Here is a 22,092-nt window from a genome sequence, read left to right as displayed (position 1 = left end):
GGTACTATTTATTTCAATATGTAGGTTTTATTTATCTACTTTTAGGTCATCTTCTATTATGGGACTCACAGTGAGCATCCCAACATGTCAATAGTTTTAGGAACAATATCTAAATGGATATTCAATATTTTAGTTTTGTAAGACTTTGATTTCATGTCTAGTAACCCTCACCTCTTCTAATTTTAACCATCCAGTTCTAAGGCAACGTCAAATATTTTCACTGCTTAGAACTGAGTGCTTCACTTCTGAATATTAAATGGTAACATTCTACTTTTTGACTATAACCTCCTATGCTTTCAGCTCTTGATTTGCTTATTTCCACTACATTTACTCTGTGGTCTCCTCAAGATCTATGGTTTCTTGATTTGTCTTTTTTCTTTAAGTTTACATGTCCCTTCACCTTTATTTCCTGACCTATTTAGCTTAGACTACCATTCGTCATTTCAATAGCTCCTTTACTAGTACCCTCCTTCTCTTTCCCCTCCATCATTTTTGTCTTGCAAATTTATAATCCTGAATCATTGCAATCCATTGTCTTCTGTACTGCTACACAAGGCCCGCTGAATGTGTTAAATTACACTGCTGTGCAAACAAGAACTCACACAAACTTATAGCACCTATGCCCAGCTAAATTCTTAGGATTGCTTGACTTCTTTTTCTCGCCCTTATTCCTTTCTCTTTCCCATTTCCTTCAGTAGCTACACTGTAATTCCTTCCAAAGCCTCCTGCCCTCTCACATTCAGAAATCCACATTGACCCCTACTTTATAGAAAAAAAAAAAAAAGGAACAGATCTTGGCCTCAAATTTATTTACACTTACAGCTATTCTTAACTCCTTCACTCCTGTCTGTGATCACAATTTGGACATCTTCGTGTTCAAGGCTGACTCTTTAGCAGATACTAAATTGCTATGCTTCTTTACTTTTTAATTACTCTTCAATTTACAGAAAACTAGACTCTACATGTAATACTCTATTGACACTACTCTTGTGGGAGTCACTAATGACCACCAAATTTCAAACACAAAGGACACTTTCAATCCTTATCTTACTTAACCACTTAGCAACATTTGATAATTTTTTTGTCTTTCTGTAAATCTTTCTTGGCTTCAGTGATATCATACTTTTTGATGCTCCTTCGAAGTCATTTTTTTTTTTTTTTTTTTTTAAGAGACAGTGTCTTGCTCTGTCACCCAGGCTGCAGTGCAGTGGCATAATCAATAGCTTACTGTAACCTCAAACTCCTGGGCTCACGGGATCCTCCCACCTCAGCCTCCCAAGGAGCTAGGACTACAGGTATGTGCCACCATACTCAGCTAATTTTTAAAATTTTTATAGAGACAGGGTCTTACTATTTTGCCCAGGTCCCAAACTCCTGGACTCAAGCGATCCTCCTTCCTTGGCCTCCTAAAGTGCTGGGATTACATGCGTGAGCCACCATGCCTGGTCTAACCTTTTGTTTTAAAAAGAAATTTATTTTCACGTTGAACACAAACAATAAACAAAATACTATGCTAAGAACTGAACATACTTAAAACAACCCTACAAAGTAGGTACTATTATTCTTGTTTTTAAAAAAGGAAATGGGCTTGGTGAGGTTCATTTATATAGGGCCACACAGGGCATGGCTATCTAACTGCAAATCCCTGTAGCTTTTTAATACCACCCACAATTTTTTTAAAGTAGCAGTGAGAAGGAGACTTCTGAAGCATATCTTTGAGTCAATAATTGCTAACTCTCTGTTTAGAAGATATCATATAAATCTATTAGATCCATATAGATTTTAAAAAGGAGCTTTATAATTTTCAAAAACAATTCAATAATCTTCTGCAATTCAGCAAAAAGACAGAGCTTCAAGAACTGGCATCTAATAGATCCCATTCATAACAACAAAGTTATTTCTTTCAAACAAGTTGCCTGACATTTCTAACATTCAATTCTTTAATAGCTGATTTTTTAAAAATACCAAGAAGAAATAAAAATTATCAACACAATTAACAAGAAAGAACTGACATCAAGGTTTATTTTTCAGGAAGTTCGTGTAGGATTATCATATACTTCCTGGAATTCTTGGACACTGTCACTTCATCAGCAGGGTACTTGCAGTCCTATCTCACAAGGGTAACAGAAGAAGGTTCTGCAAAAACCCTCTCTTATCAATGGGGTGAATCTACTACCCACCACATTGCAATATCCATGGTCAGGGCACAAATGATATGGTATTCATAAGTCTTAATAAAAGATTTAATATATGCCTCTTTTTCTTATTTTACCAAGAAGATACACTAATTTAATGCAGCTAACTGAAACATGCATGTAAAATAATAGCTCTCAAACTTGGCTGCACATGGGAATTTTTAGGGAGCTTTAAAACATATTGATATCTGATTCCCACCCCTAGAGATTCTTACATAATCAGCCTGCGATGGGTTTGGCATCAGGATTTTTTAGAAGCTCCTCAGGTGATTCTATATTAATGGTAGCTATAGTTGAGAATCATTGATATAAAGGACAGAGGAAAGACTGTAATATTCACTTTACAGTAAAAAAAAAAAAAAAGTGGGTCAATATGATGTATACATTCACTATCAGGGTTTTGTGTACCTGCACACCAACCTACAGAAACTGATTCTAACTGAAAATTAAACAATTCCCCACAGTAAGTTACCTAGGGCTGCTGTAACAAAGTACAAACGGGGTGGTTTAAAACAACAGACTTTTTTTTTTTTTTTTTGAGACAGAGTCTCACTTTGTTGCCTGAGCTAGAGTGCCGTGGCATCAGCCTAGCTCACGGCAACCTCAAACTCCTAGGCTCAAGCGATACTCCTGCCTCAGCCTCCTGAGTAGCTGAGATTACAGGTGCGAGCCACCACGCCTGGCTAATTTTTTGTTTCTATTTTTAGTTGACTGGCTAATTTTTTCTATTTTTAGTAGAGACAGGGTCTCGCTCTTGCTCAGGCTGGTCTTGAACTCCTGACCTCAAGCGATCTTCCCTCCTCGGCCTCCCAGGGTGCTAGGATTACAGGTGTGAGCCACTGTGCCTGGCCCAAAACAACAGATATTTAATGCTGCACAATTCTGGAGGCTAGAAGTCCAAAATCAGGTGTCAGCTGGGCTATACTCTTTCCAACAGCTATAAAGGAAAGTTCTTCCTTGCCTCTTCTAGCATCTGGTGTTTGCTGGCAATCCTCGACGTCCCTTGGCTTATGGATGCATCACTCCACTCACATGGGCATCTTCTCCCGTGTCTTCTTCACACCATCTTCCCTCTATGTATGTCTGTCTCTGTGTCCAGATTTCCCCTTTTTATACGGACACCAGTCATACGGGATTAGAACCCACCCTAATGACCTCATTTTAACTTGATTGCTTCTGTAAAGATCCCAATAAATAAGGGCACATTCTGAGATACTGGGGGTTATGACTTCAACATAACTTTTTGGGGGATAGAATTCCACCCATAACAATAACCAATTAATGCAGATGTCAGTGACACTGCTCCAAAGCAGGGGTTCTTAACCTGGGGATGGGAAAAAATTATATAATATCTTTATTTTTACTAATTTTCATGGAAGTCCAGTGTTTCTTACAATTATCAACATAAGCAACAAATACAGTCATATTAGTGGTTCTTGAGAGTTTTCACCCATAGAAAAACCACTGCTATTTTTCATCTTACATTTCGGCATTTGCAGGTATCACAAAAATGCCATTTACAGTCATCACCTCGTTTAAAATTATAGTTGTTAATAGACCTACTGCTAGATCTAGTTATTTAATGAATTAATAATGATACACACATATAGTAATACATCATGGCATAACATTTTCATAATTGTATTTCATTACAACTGATTTTGATTTGATTGCATTTTATGCATTTTAACATTATTTTGCAAAGTCCAAATTAAAAAAAAAAAATCTTTCAATAACCTATAGCCCCAGTTAGTGAATTCTTATATTTCAGAGACTTGAGGTTTTTATAAACTTAGTAATCAAAGAATATACATGGCATTGTGCAGCAGTGAATGTTTTTCAAACTTTTTTGTACCATGATCCACTGTGAAAATGTTTTACATATAACCCAATACATAATCTCTCTTTCTCACATAAACAAGACAAAACTAAAATGAAAGTGTGACAAAAAAATATTTACCCTTACTACAGGAGATGCACTGTGACATCTTCTATTCTATTTCTTTTCATTAAAAAATACCCACCTATTGAATTCATTTCAAAACTACTCCCGGAACATAAATTAGTCTGTTAAAAATCCTTTAGTGACATTCCTTTAGAAACTACTCATATCATATTATAACAGGTGAAAGGTTGTTATTACTACTAGTCATGAACTATTTTAAAAATACATATCATCATTTTAGAGGTGGCATTTAGATGGGCAAATAGTTCAACAGCTAACCAGGCTCCATTTAGACAACTGGTAATGAGTTTGGTAAATTTTATAATTATGATGGGAGTGTAAATTTCAGCTTTACCAAATGTAGAAAGGAAAAGAGGTAGAATAAGAAATATTTTATGCCTAAATCATTTTAAAATTACAAAAATGCTTTAAATGCATGTTTAATTTCATTGAGGTATTTCCTCATTCACTATTGTAAAATCACACGGAAATTTTTCCCAAACTAAAAATATTTACTTAACCCCAGGCTAAAAAGAATTTTACCTGTAATAAACTCGAAGTGTTTGGATTTCTTCTTCCAGTTTTTTGTACTGTTGAATTGCAGTTTCTCTGGCTTGTTGCATAGATAACAACTTTGCCTGTAAGTAATTAATATTTAAAGAAATTTAATATTAGTTTTCATATGTTGAAATACAATACTACGGTATGAATAGGAGTTTTAAATTTGGGGTAGTTAAAAAACTTATGAATATTTTTAGTAGTGTCTCATAATTTCTCACAAATAGCCTAAATATATTAAACATAAATATTAAACACATGAACATATTAAATTTAGAAACTTTTTTCAATACTAAACTTTATCCCTATTTATCTGTGTCATCAGATATATACCCTTCTGCAATGTTTAACTTTATACACAGAATTCAGAATGTGGAACATGGGTTCAGTGCAATATCTAGAGTAGAGATAAGCACAATGGGTGTTTCACATGCAAATTTAATGTGGCTCCACTACCTGATCACACTAGATTTTCTTTTAACTTTATTAATAGTAAAACTCAGAAAATTCTAAATATGTTGTCAAGCCATCTTTGATATTTAATGTGAAAAAAAAGTACACTGGACTATAACCTGATTCTTACAGATATGATTTAACCTTTTCAGTTCCTTTTCTGAAAGGGAAAAAAAAAATCCCCAAAGCGAGAATGGCAGCAACCCTGAATCCTAGAGGTATTTTATTACAGGAATGATGTTCCTCCTAGGCTATAATATTTGAGTTTTAAAGCATGGGTAATTAATTTTTCAATAGGGTTCAAAGTGGTAATTTAAAAAGAATTTGCCACCTTTCCACCATTATTCCCACTGGACTTTAAGCATCACCAAAAACAGTTCTCAACATAACTTTTAACATATGGTACTGGTAAGTCAGGTTTTAATATCGTTTATTCAAAGTTTAATTTGCATGAAAAAGTTCTTTCACTTTAAATGGTATTTGATAGATAATGCAGAGCAAACTGTTGTCATAAACCTCACAAACTAAACCAATGCCAATAATTAAAAATTGAAAATTTGTAGGCAGAGGTTCAGAATTTTGCTGAATTCATATGATTTCACCGGAATTATTTTCTTGTATAAGAATGAAGTCATAAGAAAAATCATGAAATCCTGATTATAGGAAAATTAATTAGTGTAATAAAAGTGAACATTACACAATGCTACTTTTCTATTTTAATAATAGAGAATTATAAAAACATGCAGTGGTTTGGATCTTTGCATACAAATTTGTACTAAGATATTAATTTGTTCTCTACTTGGGCTAGGAAATTCTACTAAAGAGTTACTTTGTAATTAAATTAAGATGTTTGAATGCTTGCTTTAACATGCCATATTCTATAGTTATAGCTGAAACAGTCTCAAAAACTAAGGAAAAGAATTTAAAATAAAAATATATGGTTAATTCTTAATGTCAATAATTATTAATAACAGCTTTTCCAATTTCCAATATACCGTAAAATATGACTGAAATGGTAATTTTGAAGACACAGATATCCACTGTGACTAATAGCCAGTCAAAATGAATCACATAAAAAAGGACATATCACATTCAGGTTAAAAACTTCAGAAATCCCATTGCATTATTTAAGGAATATCAAATGTTAGACAAGTAATAGAGAATTTGCTAAATAAATATGAGCCAATGCTAAACACATGGAAATGCTAAAATAATATGATAATTTTGAAGGTTTTTACCTGGAACCTCTGAAGAAAACAAAAACCAAAACCAAAATCAACCAAATAAAAAATATAATATTCTTGTAAGAAAATACCAAAATGAAGTTTTTGCCTCGAAATCTTTTTATTTTTTTATTTTATTTATTTTTATTTTTTGTTTGTTTTTCAGCTCATTAAGGGGGTATAAAAGATCAGGCTATATACATTGCCCATGCCTCCCCATCCCCCCGAGTCTGAGCTTCAATTGTGTCCATTCCCTAGACAGTGCACATCACACTCATCATGTAGGTGTGTACCCCTCCCCTTCCCCCACCCCATCCTCCCCAGTCAGAACTTCAAGCATGCCCATTCCCCAGGCAGTGCGCATCGCACTCATCATGTAGGTATACACCCATCCCTTCCACCCAGCCCCGACCTCTGTCTGATACCCAATTGGTGTTATTCCCAAATGTGCACTCAGGGAAACCAGTTTGCTGGTGAGTACATGTGGTGCTTATTTTTCCATTCTTGGGATACTTCACTTAATAGAATGGGTTCCAGCTCTCTCCAGGAGAACCAAAGAGATGCCATATCGCCATTATTTCTAATAGCTGAGTAATATTCCATGGTATACATATACCACATTTTGCTAATCCATTCCTGAATCGATGGGCATTTGGGTTGTTTCCACATCTTTGCAATTGTGAATTGTGCTGCTATAAACATTCGGGTGCAGGTGTCTTTTTTATAGAATGACTTTTGTTCTTCTGGGTAGATGCCCAATAATGGGATTGCTGGATCGAATGGTAGGTCTACTTGAATCTGTTTAAGGTATCTCCACATTGCTTTCCACAGGGGCTGCACTAGTTTACAGTCCCACCAGCAGTGTATGAGTGTACTATCTCTCCACACCCACGCCAACATGTATAGTTTTGGGACTTTTTGATAAAGGCCGTTCTCACTGGAGTTAAGTGACATCTCATTAAAAAAATTTTCGCATACTACACATCAGATAAAGGACTGATAACAAGAATCTATTTAGAACTCAGGAAAATCAGTAAGAAAAAATCGAACAACCCTATCAAAAAGTGGGCAAAGGACATGAATAGAAATTTTTCAAAAGAAGATATAAAAATGGCTAACAAACATATGAAACTTTTGTAATGAAAATGGAATTATAACAACTTTACTTAAATTCCCATGCTTCAGGTAATGAACATTTCACTTTCTCCTCCTATAATTAGTTGGCTATGAAGATTTGGTGTTGCCTCCTAACAATTCATTCAATTTCTCAATCCCCAATGTCTAATTTTCTGTACAGGCCCTGGTGACAATGTTTAAAGCTATTATAAACTTTCCGGTTTTACAACCTCCTTATTTTATCAGATATATGCTTATCTGGCCAACTTTTAGTTTTTTGGGGGAAAAACCTTTACCTTATGCCACAGTAATACTGTTAGTCCTTGTGGCTAGGATAAACTTCATCCCCCATCACCTCAGGTATAAGATCCAGGTTGTTCAATCAGAGTACTCTATCCCACCAACCCCAGAAGAAAACTAAATCCGGATAACATCATTTGTACTACTGGATCCACATATGCCGGAAGACAGATCCATATCCATTTCTTGGACATCCAGGGTAGATAAATCCTTTTTGGAGGATGAGTGGGACTTAGGCTAGTTTCAGTTGGATATCTGTTACATCCAGTATAAAAACACTTAACTAATTTAAATGTGCTGTTTACTTCTATTGTATTTTCTAGATTCATTATTAATATCATAAAATACTATCATATTACAGATCAAAAATAATTTTTGTATCAAAAACATTATGGAAATTAGCAAGCAAGATATTTTTTCCTGGAATCACATATTCTCGTATTTCTGGCAATTACTTTAGTAAAAACTACATACATTCATTTATGCATATACAGACATAAATGCATGTATGCATTAAAACAAACTTAATCCCTGACCAGTGTAGGCCCGTTCCTGCGAGACTCTGTCTCTAAAAAAAATTTTTTAAAATAAAATAAAACAACAAAACTCAGTATAAGAGAATATACAATGTAAAGTAAATCTCCCACCTCTAACCCTCAGTACTACAAATCCCTTCTCCTGAGATTACCAGTTACCTGCTTGTTACATATCCTTCCAGAGATATTCCACATATATACAAGCATATATATATTTGCAAATAAATACACTTATCTACAAAATTGACAGCATTTTATACATACTTATAAATCTTGCTTCAATTTTTTTAAAAATTGCTATTTTAAAAAAATCTCCCATCCCATCCCTCATATCACACTCACCACATTTCCTTTCTTCCCAGCCCCAAAGCAAAACACTTCCATGAATTTGAGTTCACGATTTTCAATAGTAATTTATACTTTTATCATATAGTTATGTATTCATAGATAATATATGTTACTGTTTATAGGTTTTCTAACTTTATATAAGTGATACTCTACTTATTTCACAGATAATTGCCTTTTTGGTCAGTATTATACTTTTCACATTTATTCATATTGACAGATGTATCAACTCACAATATTTATCTTCTTACATATATACTATGATTATAGATATATTTGGGCTTATTTTTCCGTATTACTTCATGTTGTATGTTAAGCATCCTTTCCTTTGCTCCTCTTTTTTTCTCTGTCTTATGTTGGATTAAATTTTTTTGAACAAAGCCTACAATGAATGAGGATTTCTATATATAATCATAGTTTTAGGTAAATATTTTACACAAATATGACACTTTTTCTGCTTACAGTCATATTTTTAGTGAATTTTATCAAAATAAAACATACATGCAATATCATATAAGTATACACACAGCTTTTTTTTTTTTAGAGACAAGGTCACTTAGGCTGGAGCACAGTGGCACGATCATAGACCACTGTAGCCTCAAGCTCCTAGGCTCCAGTGATCCTCCCACTTCAGCCTCCTGAATAGCTAGGACTACAGGTGTATTCCACCACAACTTGCTATTCATAATTTTTTACTCGTTTGTAGAAACATGATCTTTCTATGTTGCCTGGGCTGGTCTCAAACTTCAGGCCTCAAGCAATCCTCCCACCTTGGCCTTTCAAAGTACTGGGATTATAGCTATGAGCCACTGTGCCCAGCCTACATATGGATTTTTAAAGTCAGGCTTAGTGAGTTATAATATACTCAAAGTAAAAACTCACCCATTTTTTAGTACACAGTCTTGTAAATTTTGACAAATTTATACAGTCATGTAACAACCATCACAATCAAGATATAGAATATTCCCATTAACCCAAAATGTGCAACACTATATTCAATGCCTTCCTTTTACACCCATCCCCTGGCAATCACTAATGTGATCTTTGTCCCTATAGTTGTGCCTTTTCTACAATGTCGTATAAATGAAATGGAATCAAACAGTATGCAGTCTTTTGAGTCTGGCTTCTTTCATTTAAACATATACTTTTGAGATTCATCCATATTACTCCAAGTATCAGTACTTCATTCTTTTATATCACTGAGTAGTATTCCATTGTATAGGTACATCCAGTTACTATAGTCTGTATGTTCACTCACCAGTTGATGGACATTTGGCTTATTTTCAGTTTATGCCATTTATTATTATAATAAAACTCCTATAAATACCCACATATATATCATTTTGTGGAACTATACCTTCATTTCTCTTAGATAAATACCTAGAAGTGATACTTCTGGGTCTCTCTAGTCAGTGTATATTTATATGCTATATATCAGCGGTCCCCAACCTTTTCAGCAGCAGGGATCAGTTTCATGGAGGACAATTTTTCCACGGACGGGGGGTGGGGTTGGAGGGGATGGTTTCAGGATGACCCAAGTGTATTACATTTATTGTGCAGTCAAACCTCTCTGCTAATGATTATCTGTATTTGCAGCTCCTCCGCAGCACTAGCATCACCATCTCAGCTCCACCTCAGATCATCAGGCATTAGATTCTCATAAGCAATGTGCAACCTAGATCCATTCATGCGTAGTTTACAGGAGGGTTCGCGCTCCTACGAGAATCTAATGCTGCTGCTGATTTGACATGAGGTGGAGCTTATGTGCTGATGCAAGAGATGGGGAGTGGCTGTAAATAAAGATGAATCTTAGCTCACTTGCCCACTGCTCACCTCCTGCTGTGCCGTCCAGCGCTAACAGGCCACAGCCTGGTACTGGTCTGCAGCCCGGGGATTGGGGACTGCAGCTATATATATATATATATATATATGTATATATAGTTATACACTTCATTTAAAAAACCTGCTAGACTTGCTGCCTATAATGATATAACTTTAAAGCATTTATGCTTTACTACAATACCAATGCTAGTTGTTGAATGCCTACTATGGGTTGGGCATTGTACCATGTGCTTGAAATACATTACTATAGTCTCACACCCAAGCCATGTGGTAGTTCCTTTCATCCCTATTTTACAGATGATAAAACTGAGGTTGATGGAGCTTAAGTAACTTATAAATATAACAGAGATAGTGACTGATAGAACTTAAATACAAACTTAGGCCTGCTTGATCCAAAATACATAATCTCCCTTTATGCCACTGTGTAACATTCTGGAGGATATAAATATATATATGAAATATCATCATATAAATAAAATTATATATATTAATACATATAAACGCAGGACAAACAATGGAATCAAATCATCATTTGATAACAAAATTACTGACAATAATGGAAGGTTGCATGATAATCAGTGTGTATTACATCTTTAGTATCCTCCTACTGTACCTTAAGTGATTGAAAAAAAGGTTAGTTAACTAATGTTAGGTTAGTCTTATAGTTAAATATCCCACTACATACTTAATATCAATATTGAGCAATGTCATCTAAATGGGACAATCATTTGTACTGGTACTGTATTAGAAATGACTATATTGTTTCCTTACAGTTTTATCTAGTAACTTAGAATAACAAAGAAAAGACTATACTATTCACATCACTGAACACTAATTGTTATGGGTATTGTGGAGAAACCACTATTATCTCTCTTTAAAGTCTTGTTATGTTCAGTTTAAATGTGTTTTTAATAGTTACAGTTTGATATAGTTAAGCTTTCCTTTGGTAACTCCAAGATCATTAACGGAAATTGGTTTTTATCATAGAACAGAGGTATTTGATCTTATGTGTGATATCTACTAAATAAAGAAGCATACTGTACAAATTAAATCACACAACCAAGTATTTTAGACTTGGAAAGGATCTTAGAGGTAATATAGTCTCCTATTGTTATAGATGAGGAAATTGTTGCTAATACAACATGGTCAGGACAATAGCTGGAAATTTTCCAAGGTTTCATAGCTGTTAGAAGGGAAGTTGGAACTATTATAGGATACAAGTGTCCAGAAAATACTGCTTATTTTACCATATAAGACCATATTTCAATATGGTATAATTTAATATGTATGTTAATTATTTTAATACTTTAATAGTTAATAGGTCTATTTTAACAGAATTATTTTGCAGAGTAACCATAAATACATAAGACTGTGCCACACTATTAAAAATATCTATAGGGGGACAAGGACAATATACCTAACCTGAACTTTTGTACCCCCATAATATGCTGAAATAAAAAAAAATATCTATAAAACCATCCACATACAGCCACTGATCTTTGACAAAGCAGACAACAATATACAATGGAGAAAAGAAGCCCTAGTCAATAAATAGTGGTGGCAAAATTGGATAGCCTCATGTAGAAAAATTAAACCAGATCCATATCTCTCACCACTCACAAAAATTAATTTAAGATGGATAAAAGACTTAAATGTAAGGCATGAAACTATAAGAATTCTGGAAGGAAATGTAGGTAAAACTCATCTAGACATCAGCCAGTGCAAAGAATTTATGACTAAAACCCCAATGGCAATTACAGCAACAACAAAAATAAATAAATGGGACTTGATTGAATTAAAAAGCGTCTGCTCAGCTTAGGAAATAATCAACAGAGCAAAAAGACAATCTATGGAATGGGACAAAATATCTGCAAACTATATATCCGATAAAGGGCTGATATCCAGAATCTACAAAGAACTCAAACAAATCAGCAAGAAAAACAAAAAAACATTAAAAAGTGGGCAAAAGACATGAATAGAAGCTTTTTAAAAGAAGATATACAAATGGTCAATAAACATATGAAAAAATGCTCAATGTCACTAATCATCAGGGAAATGAAAATTAAAATCACAATGACATATCACCTTACCCCTAGGTAGAATGGCTTTTACTAAAAAGTCCCAAAACACCAGATGCTAGCATGGGTGTAGAGAGAAAGGAACGCTTATACATTGTTGGTGGGACTACAAATTAGTACGACCTCTCATAAAACAGGAGATTACTCAAAGAACTAAAAGTAGATCTACCATTCAATCCAACAATCCCACTACTGAGTATCTACTCAAAGGAAAAGAAGTTGACACCTGCATTTGAATCTTTATTTCAGAACAATTCACAATTGCAAAGATGTGGAATCAACCCAAGTGCCCATCAATTCATGAATGGATTAACAAAATGTGGTATATGTATACAATGGCCATAAAAAATGATGAATTAATGCCTTTTGTAACAATTTGGATAGAACTGGAGACCATTTTCCTAAGTGAAGTATCTAAAGAATGGAAAAACAAACACCACATGTACTCACTATTAAATTGGAACTAACCGATGAGCACATGTACACAGAGGGAAGTAAAACTCAGTGGAAATCAAGTGGTGGGGGGCAGGGAGGAGGATATGGGCAAAAACCTACCTAATGGGGACAATGAACAATATTTGGCTGATGCACACACTTATAGCTGTGACTAAAGCATCACAAAAGCAATCCATGTAACCAAAAACATTTGTACCCTCGTGACATTTTGAAATTAAAAAAAAATCTATAATTGTCTAATCAGATATATTATTTGAAGATGTATCTAATTAGACAATTGTTCAAATAATATAGCTCTCCTAGGATTTTACTTTTTAACTTCATAAGAAGGTTAAGAACCTGGTAGAAAAGAAATATAATCAAATATCTTTCAAAAGGATAGCTAAAAATATTCAACCTCTCCTTGAGTATTTTACTATATAATGTTTTTGTCTTCTTTAAAAAACTTGCAAGTGGTTCTTTTTCAGATTTTCCTGGTGTTTCCCGGAAAACTCTTGTGGATTCATGGTTGTGATTCACACTCTATTTATTCAAACATTTCATACATAGATATTTATATTCTTTACCTGAACTTATTACTTGTTTTTGTTTTGTCATGTCTGTTGACTGTCGTTCATGATGGTTTTCTTCCTCATGGCTTGATTGATCTTTAACTGTGTATTTGTCTTTTCCTGATAATAATGTGGCAATCTTGTTAGACTACATGGGGGATGCCTTCCTCCAACAGGAGGGGCTTTTGTCTGTTTCAAGGCTAGAGAGCCAGGGGAGACAATTCCTAGATAAAGTTCAAGAAGCCTGGATTAATGTAGGAGTTTCTGGTTCACCTAACTAGACTTGCTGCTGCCCAAGGATTGGGATCCCAACTGAAGATCCAAAGTATTTCTATAGATGTTTGACCTTTTTGAGTCTGTGGCTCTTCTGTTTGCTTATTACTGGGTAGGGGGTTGCCTCTGGTTCAACTCTCATTTTTTGGTAAAGTCAAAGCTTTGGAGATTTTGTCTATTTTTTGTGAGGCTAGCAGTGCTAGCCTGGATGAAATTGTTTCATTCAAGACCTAGCAGTTTAATACCAGAAGGGTCCCTACAATATCTGCCTGCCACACTGCAGGAAGCAAAAGTCTATATTGAAATTTAACACATATTGCAACATCAAAAACAGACCAAACTGCTTATAATTTGATGTTTAGAATTTTTATAGATTAATTTATTTAAAGAATTTTCCTGACTTTTTTAAAATAAAAAAGATACAAGCAAAGATTTCAGATTGACATTTGCAAAACCTTCTCTGAAAATAACCTAATGTGGGGTCTAAAATCACAATAAATGAAAATTAAAGTAAAATTTGGGGTATAATTATCCTAACAATATTTTTTCTCTTTTAACATTGTTTTTTGGAGGTCTTGGGTGATATAAAGATTAGTTATATAAGAATTTTGATCATGGTGCTGAGAGAACTGGATAACCACATGTAGAAGATTAAAACTGGATTCCCACCTCTCACAAAAATCAACTCATGATGGATAACAGACTTAAACCTAAGGTGTGAAACCTTAAGAATTCTAGAGGAAAATGTTGGGAAAATTCTTAGAGACATCAGCTTAGGCAAAGCATTTATGAAGAAGACCCCAAAAGCAATCACAGCAGCAACAAAAATAAGTAAATGTGTCCTGATCAAATTAAAAAGCTTCTGCACAGCCAAGGAAACTATCATTAGAGGGAATAGACAATCTACAGAATGGGAGAAAATATTTGCAAGCTACACGTCCTATAAAGGGCTGATAACAAGAATCTATATAGAACTTAAGAAAATTAACAAGAAAAAATCAAACAACCCCATCAAAAAGTGGGCAAAGGACATGAACCAAAACCTTTCAAAAGAAGACAGAATAATGGCCAGCAAACATAAAAAAGTGCTCAACATCTCTAATCATTAGGGAAATGCAAATCAAAACCACAATGAGACATCACCTAACTCCAGTGACAATGGCTTTATTCAAAAAGTTCCAAAACAACAAATGCTGGTATGGATGTGGAGAGATAGGAACACTCTTACAATGCTGGTGAGACTGCAAATTAGTATAACCCCTGTGGAAAGTAATTTGGAGATATCTCAAAGAGTTAAAAATAGAAATACCATTTGATCCAGCAATCCCAGTACTAGGCATCTACCCAAAGGAAAAAGACATTCTATAATAAAGACATCTGCACTCGAATGTTTATGGCAGCACAATTCACAATTGCAAAGATGTGGAAACAATCCAAGTTCCCATCAATACATGAGTGGATTAATAAAATGTGGCATATGTATACCATGGAATACTACTCAACTACAAAATCAATGGTGAACTAGTACCTCTGATATTATCCTGGATAGAGCTTAAGCCCATCCTTTGAAGTGAGATATCACAAGAACAGAAAAACAAGCACCACATGTCCTTGCCATCAAATTGGTACTAACTGAGCAACACTAAGGTGCTCACATGGAAGTAATATTCATTGGGTGCCAGTCAGGTGGGAGGGGGGTGGTGAGGGTGGGTAAACTAACAACTGATGGATGTGGTGCATTCTGTATGGGGGAAGGGCAAGCTTGTAGGCCTGGCTTGGGTGAGGCAAAGGCATTATATGTAACCAAAATGTTAGTACTTCCATAATATTCTGAAATAAAAAAATAAAAAAAGAATTTTGATCATATGATCAATAGCAGTATGAGGTAAATTTCCAATATTATCATTTATTAGCTCTGTATTAAATTGTGTGACATTCTTCTTGTCCTTAAACAGTGGTCCCTTAAGTTTTACATTAAACACGACATAAGAATTATTTAAATAATGCCTGTTTAAATCAGTTTGATTATAGAATCACTACAGCAGCCAGTGTGGTTCAGTTGAGTGAGATGTGTCATAAGCTTCTGATCTCCGATAACTGCCACATATTCTAACTTTAACATATAGAGGTTTTCATACTCTCACTTTTTAAAAGGTATATGTAAGTAATTATATAATTGATAAAATGTTCAAAAGTAGATATTGAAACATTCCTCACAATTGCCTTTAACAATGCAAATACTTTACGAAAAAAATCCATGGGGTAGAAAAACCACTTATTAGGAAATGATTTACTTAAACTCTCTCATTTTTTAAGGCTACAAATAGAGGTTAATAGCAGAACCAGAACTAGAACACAAAACTGATTACCAGTACAGTAAACAATCATGAAGTCTGCATATTAACTACTTTGCCAATCTCTTTTCCAATTTCAAACCTGCCACTATATCCTATTGTGCTAACTCCAGAGGTGACACTGTTTACTCCAATTTTTAGCTCATTTCCATTCACTGTTATTTATTAATATCTGAGACAGGGTTTTGCTCTGTCACTCAGGCTGGAGTGCAGTGGTGCAATCATAGCTCGCCGTACCCTCAAACTCCTGGGATCAAGTGATCCTCCTCCCTCAGCCTCCTGAGTAGCTGGAACTACAGGCACGAGCCACCATGCCTGGCTAATTTTTCTCATTTTTTTTGTAGAGACAGGGTCTTGCTATGTTTCCCAGGCTGATCTTTGAATGCCTGGCTTCAAGTGATCCTCCTCCTACCTTGGTCTCCCAAAGTACTGGGATTACAGACATGAGCCACTGCACCTGACTCATTCACTGTCTTTTATTCTAAAATCTTCGTATTTTTATTTTTAGTGTCTGATACAATTTACTTTTTAAGCCATTAGTAATTTAAAATCTTTTACTTGAACCATTTCTTTGTGCATTAATTCAGACTGTGGAGGGTTTACCTTTTCCTTGTATTCTTGTATCTTTTAAGTTGAATGAACCTATCTCAAAAGATACTACTATGGCCTTCAATTTGTTGATAGTTAGATGCCAGGTAGATATTTTACTTAAATACTGAGATTTCGTGACACCACCTCTGAAAGTCATTCTTACTAATGTGTACAAAATCACTGACTATCTTAACTTGCTTCACTAATGATCTTTTCACAATTTAATGAGATTTGCCTCTTTTATAGTCTAGAAAACAGATTAATCATGTAGAATTTATAGTATGCAGAGAATATCTATTAAATTATTGAATTTCAATCTACCATGCCAACTGTTCTTGAGGACATTTGTTCACGAAAAAAAACTTTACACAAGAAAACACTTAAAGCATCAGCTGGAAGGTGGGTTCCTTAAAAATGTCCACTCTGCTTTCTCATGGCACGATACATTCCTTTCATTAAGCTCTCTGGTACTACCTAAGAACATGAGCACACAGAGAAAATTAAATTCTTATTTAAACTCAAGAAGCAAACATTTCCCAAAATGACAATATTCCCCTCCTTTACACTTGAGTTGTAAACATTTCTCTACATGCCAGTGCCCTTCTATTTAGTTAGAATTTTAGCCAGCAGTATTTTGTTTATTTGTTCAGGATTGTGTATGTTTTTTCACTACATCTATAGTACACTTCATCACCTGAACACCTGCTGAACTAAACTTGCCTTGCCAGCAAAAAATTCTGAAATTATGCAATCTGCAATTCAGTCCATGGCAAGCACTTGGGTAGAATTTCTTCTATACCTTTCAACATCAGTTAAAGAACTCCCTGAGTAGAAATATTGCCAACTGAAAAGTTAGTGAAGCGAATTTAATCAAGTGAACTTGACTATCATTTTAGCTAAGGACTTTTCAGATATTAATACTAAATAAGCACGATCATCATCTAGCAAATTAACCATAACATTACTCTAAAATTTTATGAATGTATTGAAAGGAAAATCAGTATGATTATGTGATATCTAATTAATAAAAATACATTTTTCATTCATCAAAAAGTTTATATGAATATATATAGGCTTAAGCAAGATGTGAAAAACCATGGAAATAGCTATTCAAAAAATCAGCCATGATCACTGAAAAAAAAATTCTTAAAGAGAGCGAAACATTTTAATCGAATATATTTTATGTGAAAATATTTTAGCGAGGAGACAAGCAGATTTTTTGACATATACACTTTGGTATATAACTGGCAAAAAATATAATTGTAAAAAGCATAAATATAAAACTTTATAACCAAGACTATATGAAAGATATTTTTTACTGAAACAGTTCACGATTAAATAAGAGTACTGAATGTATTCAAATAAAAGAAATATTAATTTATAAGTTTCTCATTTGTGAAATAGTTTTATTTGGGTGTCTAAGTCCAAGCCTGTACATTTCCTATTTATTTATTACAAAACTCAACAAGAAATAATGAAATTTATCTGAATTAAAGGCAACTTTTTAGAAAAACCAAATTACAATTTTTAAAAAACCAGACCAAGCAAGATTTCACAAATACACTGAAAGTTTTCTTAAATACTTTAAGTTGACATGTAAGCATTAAAATAAGCAAACTAAAGTTTTTAAAAGATGACAATTAAAATACTGTTTAACCAAAGGAAGAGGACTTGTTAAACTTGACTTCATTTATGTTAATCAACATATGCAGTAATTTAAACAAAAATTCTGTATATGAATGTGGAAATTATTTGGGAGTTGTGCCTAAGCATGTGAAAAGCATAAGAAAAAAGAATTCCCTGTTTCCTTTTGGATGCTTCAGACAACAGTAACACAGCCTAGGGCACACTGCTGCGGATTTTAACTGCTGTATGGAACTACTCAAAATGCTTTTGATCCATTTTATCTTGCAAGTTAGCAAAGAAATGTTGCAATAAGAAACACCAACAAAGATCTAAAAACGTTAAGCTCTGGATTACCATATTGTGTTCTCCTGCCATTCAATGCTTCATACAAAGGCAGTGGTGTTCAAAGTAAGAAAAAAAAGTGGAGAGAGAGAAAAAAGAGAAACTCCTCTCAGAAAGTGCAAAGCACAAAGTAAATAATATTCTTCTACATCCCTTCTTTTTCACAGATTGGATGTTAAAAGAGTTGCAGCAATTAGGCTTTTGTTAATTACCAGCTGTTGAAACAGATGTGTTGACTATCCTTATTAGTCAACAGCTGGGTAAGAAGAACAATTGATGCTCCCTAAAACCAACAGCCAGCTGCTATGCAGTAATTACCTCCAATTAATAACAGGTGATAAAGGCAAAAAGCTTCTATCCCTCTCTTTCAATAACTTTGGCAGTTTCAATAACTATTGCTTTATCATTACAAAGTAATGGAGAATACATTTAAGACAAGAAAGGTTGATACACTAAAATCGCATTAACTCTATGGCAGTTTTCATGATGTAATTTCTGGAGGAGGAATCAGACAAGTGCTAAAAGTAGAAGCAAACATTCTGTAGGCTTTTATTTATCATATTTCAAATGTCACTGCCAACTTACTTCTCTAGTACTAACAATAATAGCTAAGCACTTAAGTTCTTTGAAAAAGAGAAGCATAACTAAAATCTGTTCTTTCTGATTTCCAGGTGTTTTCACTGATATGTTTTATATTCAGTTCAGTGAAGCAATATATTTCCTCTTGGTATGACCAAATATCAGTGTCTTGTTCCCTAGCTTATATTTCCTAAGTGACTGGTAGAAGCAATTTTACCAAACCCAAAAAGAATTTATTTCATAGCAGTAAACATTTCATGTACATAAAGAGATCAGCAAAGCAAACACGCATTCGAGAAAACAAAACAAAAACATTCTATTTTGCAGACATGATTTTATAATATAGAATATTCAAGTTTCTAATCATGATGATGTTAAAAGATCACAATGGATCACAATATGAAATAGTAATGAATACAGGTTTTAAAATTACTTTTACTATTTTCTATTTTAAATGTTCATATTAAAATTTCACTTGTGAGAAATGTAAAACAAAGATTTAAACAAGCCAGGCAAACTATCTCTGTCCTACAAAAGAGGTGTCTACAAGAATTTACAACCATATCTATTCACTAATTAGAGAACACTTAAAGATACTGCCTTTCTGAAAACAAGGATTAGAGCTGGATGAATACACCCCTTTCACAAACCTTCCTCCTGGCTCTGTTGGGTCATCACAAGCAGCTTGTTCTTCTAGCATTAAATAGAAAAGCCTAATGATTATCAGTTCTGAATGCCTCAGTTAGGCATAAGGACAACTAACAGGGACAGAAACTTTAATAACATGTAAATAAATCATTTCACCAAAAAAAAGGTTGTAATAAAAAAATGAACAAACTTTCTAAAGCAATATTATTTCGGTTGCCACTTGGGTATTATGGATGCCTGATATAAAAATATTAGCTAGAAAATTCTCTCACCACATTCTATTTAATTATGCCTCCTAAAAAAGGAATTTCAACATTTATATAATGATGAAACGAGAAAAAACACATTATCAAAAAAGAAAAGATTATCCATCTCTGTGAAACCAACCTCCCATGAGAATTTGTAATATTTAAGATTCTGTAATTTACAGGGAATCCCCTGATATATGGAAGCTAACAAAATGTGTAAATAGAGGAACAAAATGTTAGCTTTTATGTTTGAAAATCTCTATTGGGCCATAGAATTATTCTGTGATTTCTCAATTCTAAGAAAAGACCTAATTTCTCAGCACAGTAGTAATGAGAACAAATATCTTCCACCCTGACACTGGGCAGCCCTCCTCTCCCTTCTCTCTAGGCAGGAATATTGGAAAAGTACACAAGCACTATAGCAGCTGATCATGCATTTCTCTTCACTATGAAAAGAAACAGGTTGTAGTTACACCTAACAAACCCACCACATCTTATTAGCCATGGCTACTATCAAAGCTAAAGATCTGCCCTTTTCTCATTATATCCAAAGTCAACTAAACAGGGAAGGCAGAGTGAAGGCCTATTCTGAAGCCACAGTTCCTAAGCTCATTGCTGTTTAAAAATAAGCCAGGAAATTTATATCCTCTCTCCTCTGCAAAAAACTAATGCCAATATGTAGGGAACATATGATTGCAGGACACAATTCCTCTAAATGCTGCCTGTTTTTGAAATTTAAAAATACCTAGTCCTAACCTGAAATACAACTCAAGTATTCAGAGACACTTTGAACAGGCGGTACTTGAGATATCTCATTTTCACACCAATTTCAATTTAAGAATTTCACTGGATAGCTTAATTACTGGGATAAACACTTGCATTTTCTCATCTACAACATACGCGCTCACTATTCAGTATGCCTTTCCCACCTTGCTCACTGGCAGAATTAAAAACATCCTCAGTTAAGTCTGTCATATCTTTTTCCTATGCTTCAAGTCATCTTGTGTATATATCTATTACAGCATTCATCTAATTTTATCTGCATTTTTTGGTACATTTATCTTGTCCAAATATGGCAAATTTCTTTTCTTCTTTTGTATCCTCAGCATATCATATATGAGCTCTCATTATTTTTGAAGAATATAGTTAAAAATTAAGTAAAAATTTAAAAAATTTCTAATAATTGTTCAAGTAAATTTTTATAAATCATGTGATATGTAACTGTATCACATAAAGATATGATTTATTTAATCTAGGTTTACCCAGTATGCATATCCCTATGAATAGCAAAATCTATTTTCTTAACTGAAATAATCAACTTGGCTTTACTGAATCTCATATTCAAGACAATAATTCCAGTTTCATATCATCTCATAATTGATACGTCTAATAAAGAAAAAACTTGAAAAGTAAAAATAAGATTTTTTAAACCTCCCTATTCACACCTCATACTCCTACAGTTCATGTGGAATAATTTATTTTTATATTTATTTATTTTTTTGGAGACAGGGTCTCACTCTGTCACCCAGGCTGTAGTGCTGTGGCACAGTCATAGCTCACTGAAAGCTTGAACTCCTGGGCTTAAGTGATACTTCTGCCTCAGCCTTCTAAGTAGCTAGGACTATAGGCTAATGCTACCACATCCAGCTATTTTTTAAATTAGGTCTTGCTATGCTGCCCAGGCTGATCCTGAACTCCCAGCCTCAAGCAGTTCCCCTGCCTTGGCCTCCCTAAGTGCTAGGATTATAAGCATGAGCCACTGCACTTGGCCAGACTTATCTATACATTTTAAGATATGCTACCTTCCACTGATTCATATACAACATCTTTCCC

At 34.1% G+C, this 22,092-nt stretch overlaps 1 protein-coding gene across 3 annotated transcripts in view; it reads right to left on the bottom strand.

The window, feature by feature from the left end:
- The window catches only part of MIPOL1 (mirror-image polydactyly 1), a 210,997-nt gene that overhangs the window by 90,508 nt on the left and 98,397 nt on the right, over positions 1-22,092 (bottom strand). For all 3 annotated transcript variants that reach the window (XM_069464368.1, XM_069464386.1, XM_069464376.1), the window contains one exon: positions 4,684-4,778. In XM_069464368.1, coding sequence (XP_069320469.1) covers positions 4,684-4,778 — 95 coding nt within the window. The remainder of the gene's footprint in view (positions 1-4,683; positions 4,779-22,092) is intronic.

This window comes from Eulemur rufifrons, chromosome 2 (genome assembly GCF_041146395.1).
Source record: "Eulemur rufifrons isolate Redbay chromosome 2, OSU_ERuf_1, whole genome shotgun sequence".
Classification (NCBI taxonomy): Eukaryota; Metazoa; Chordata; class Mammalia; order Primates; family Lemuridae; genus Eulemur; species Eulemur rufifrons.
Note: the sequence above shows the minus strand (reverse complement) of the source record. Positions and strands in the feature narration are given on the sequence as shown.